Source organism: Pterocles gutturalis, unplaced genomic scaffold (assembly GCF_000699245.1).
Source record: "Pterocles gutturalis isolate BGI_N339 unplaced genomic scaffold, ASM69924v1 scaffold31771, whole genome shotgun sequence".
Lineage (NCBI taxonomy): Eukaryota > Metazoa > Chordata > Aves > Pterocliformes > Pteroclidae > Pterocles > Pterocles gutturalis.
The window spans coordinates 3,647-4,451 of NW_010106663.1; the positions used below are offsets into that span (position 1 = coordinate 3,647).

Here is an 805-nt window from a genome sequence, read left to right on the forward strand (position 1 = left end):
GATACCGTGCAGGAGGGGATGCTGGGCCGGGGGGATACCGGGCCGGAGGGGATGCCGTGCAGGAGGGGATGCCTGCCTGGAGGCTGTTCCATTCCCAAGACGATGCCAAGCTGCAGCATGGCACTGGCTTGTCTTGCAGTGACGACCGCAGCCCCGAGGTTTTCAAAACCCGCATCGAAGCTGCCACCCAGATGAAGTCTGTGCTGGGTGCCAACGAGAAGCCCAACTGCCTGATCATCGACGAGATCGACGGCGCACCCGCGGTAAGCCCAGCCTGGGTCTGGCCATGTTTTGCATTAACTGCTTGAGTATTGCCATTAACCACTTAATTATTGCCTCTTAGCAGGTCATCCCCTGCTCTGTTGTAGGAGCAGTTTCTTGTCTCTGAACAGCAAGAATTCATCCCTTCTGTCCTTGATTTTTTTTTTCCCAAGGCATCCATCAGCGTGCTGCTAAACATCATCAACCATAAGGGTGAGGCGGCGGCTGGTGCGGGTCGGAGGAGGCGGCGCGAGGGTGGGCTGCTGCTCAGACCCATCATCTGCATCTGCAATGACCAGTGAGTGTCACCTGCGTGTCCGGGGAGGGAGAGCTCAGACCCCTGCCCTGGGAGGAAGGCTGTTGCCACCAGCCGAAGCCTTCCTGCACTGAGTTATCTGCCATCACACCTGCGGCTTAGAAATACCTTGTGAAAAATAAAACTGCAGAACGCTCAGCGTTCCTGAACCCCCCCAGGTTTTGCGTCTGCTGGGGTGATTTGCGGCTAGGTGTGAGCGTATGGTCACATTTGTGCGTGCCCAAGTGT

The 805-nt window shown here is 56.9% G+C and overlaps 1 protein-coding gene across 1 annotated transcript in view; it reads left to right on the forward strand.

The window, feature by feature from the left end:
* The window catches only part of CHTF18 (CTF18, chromosome transmission fidelity factor 18 homolog (S. cerevisiae)), a gene marked incomplete at both ends in the record, with an annotated part of 4,218 nt that extends 3,642 nt beyond the window's left edge, over positions 1-576 (forward strand). Inside the window, 2 exon segments of the mRNA XM_010087857.1 lie at positions 140-263; positions 435-576. Coding sequence (XP_010086159.1) covers positions 140-263; positions 435-576 — 266 coding nt within the window.
* Positions 577-805: the final 229 nt, after the last annotated feature.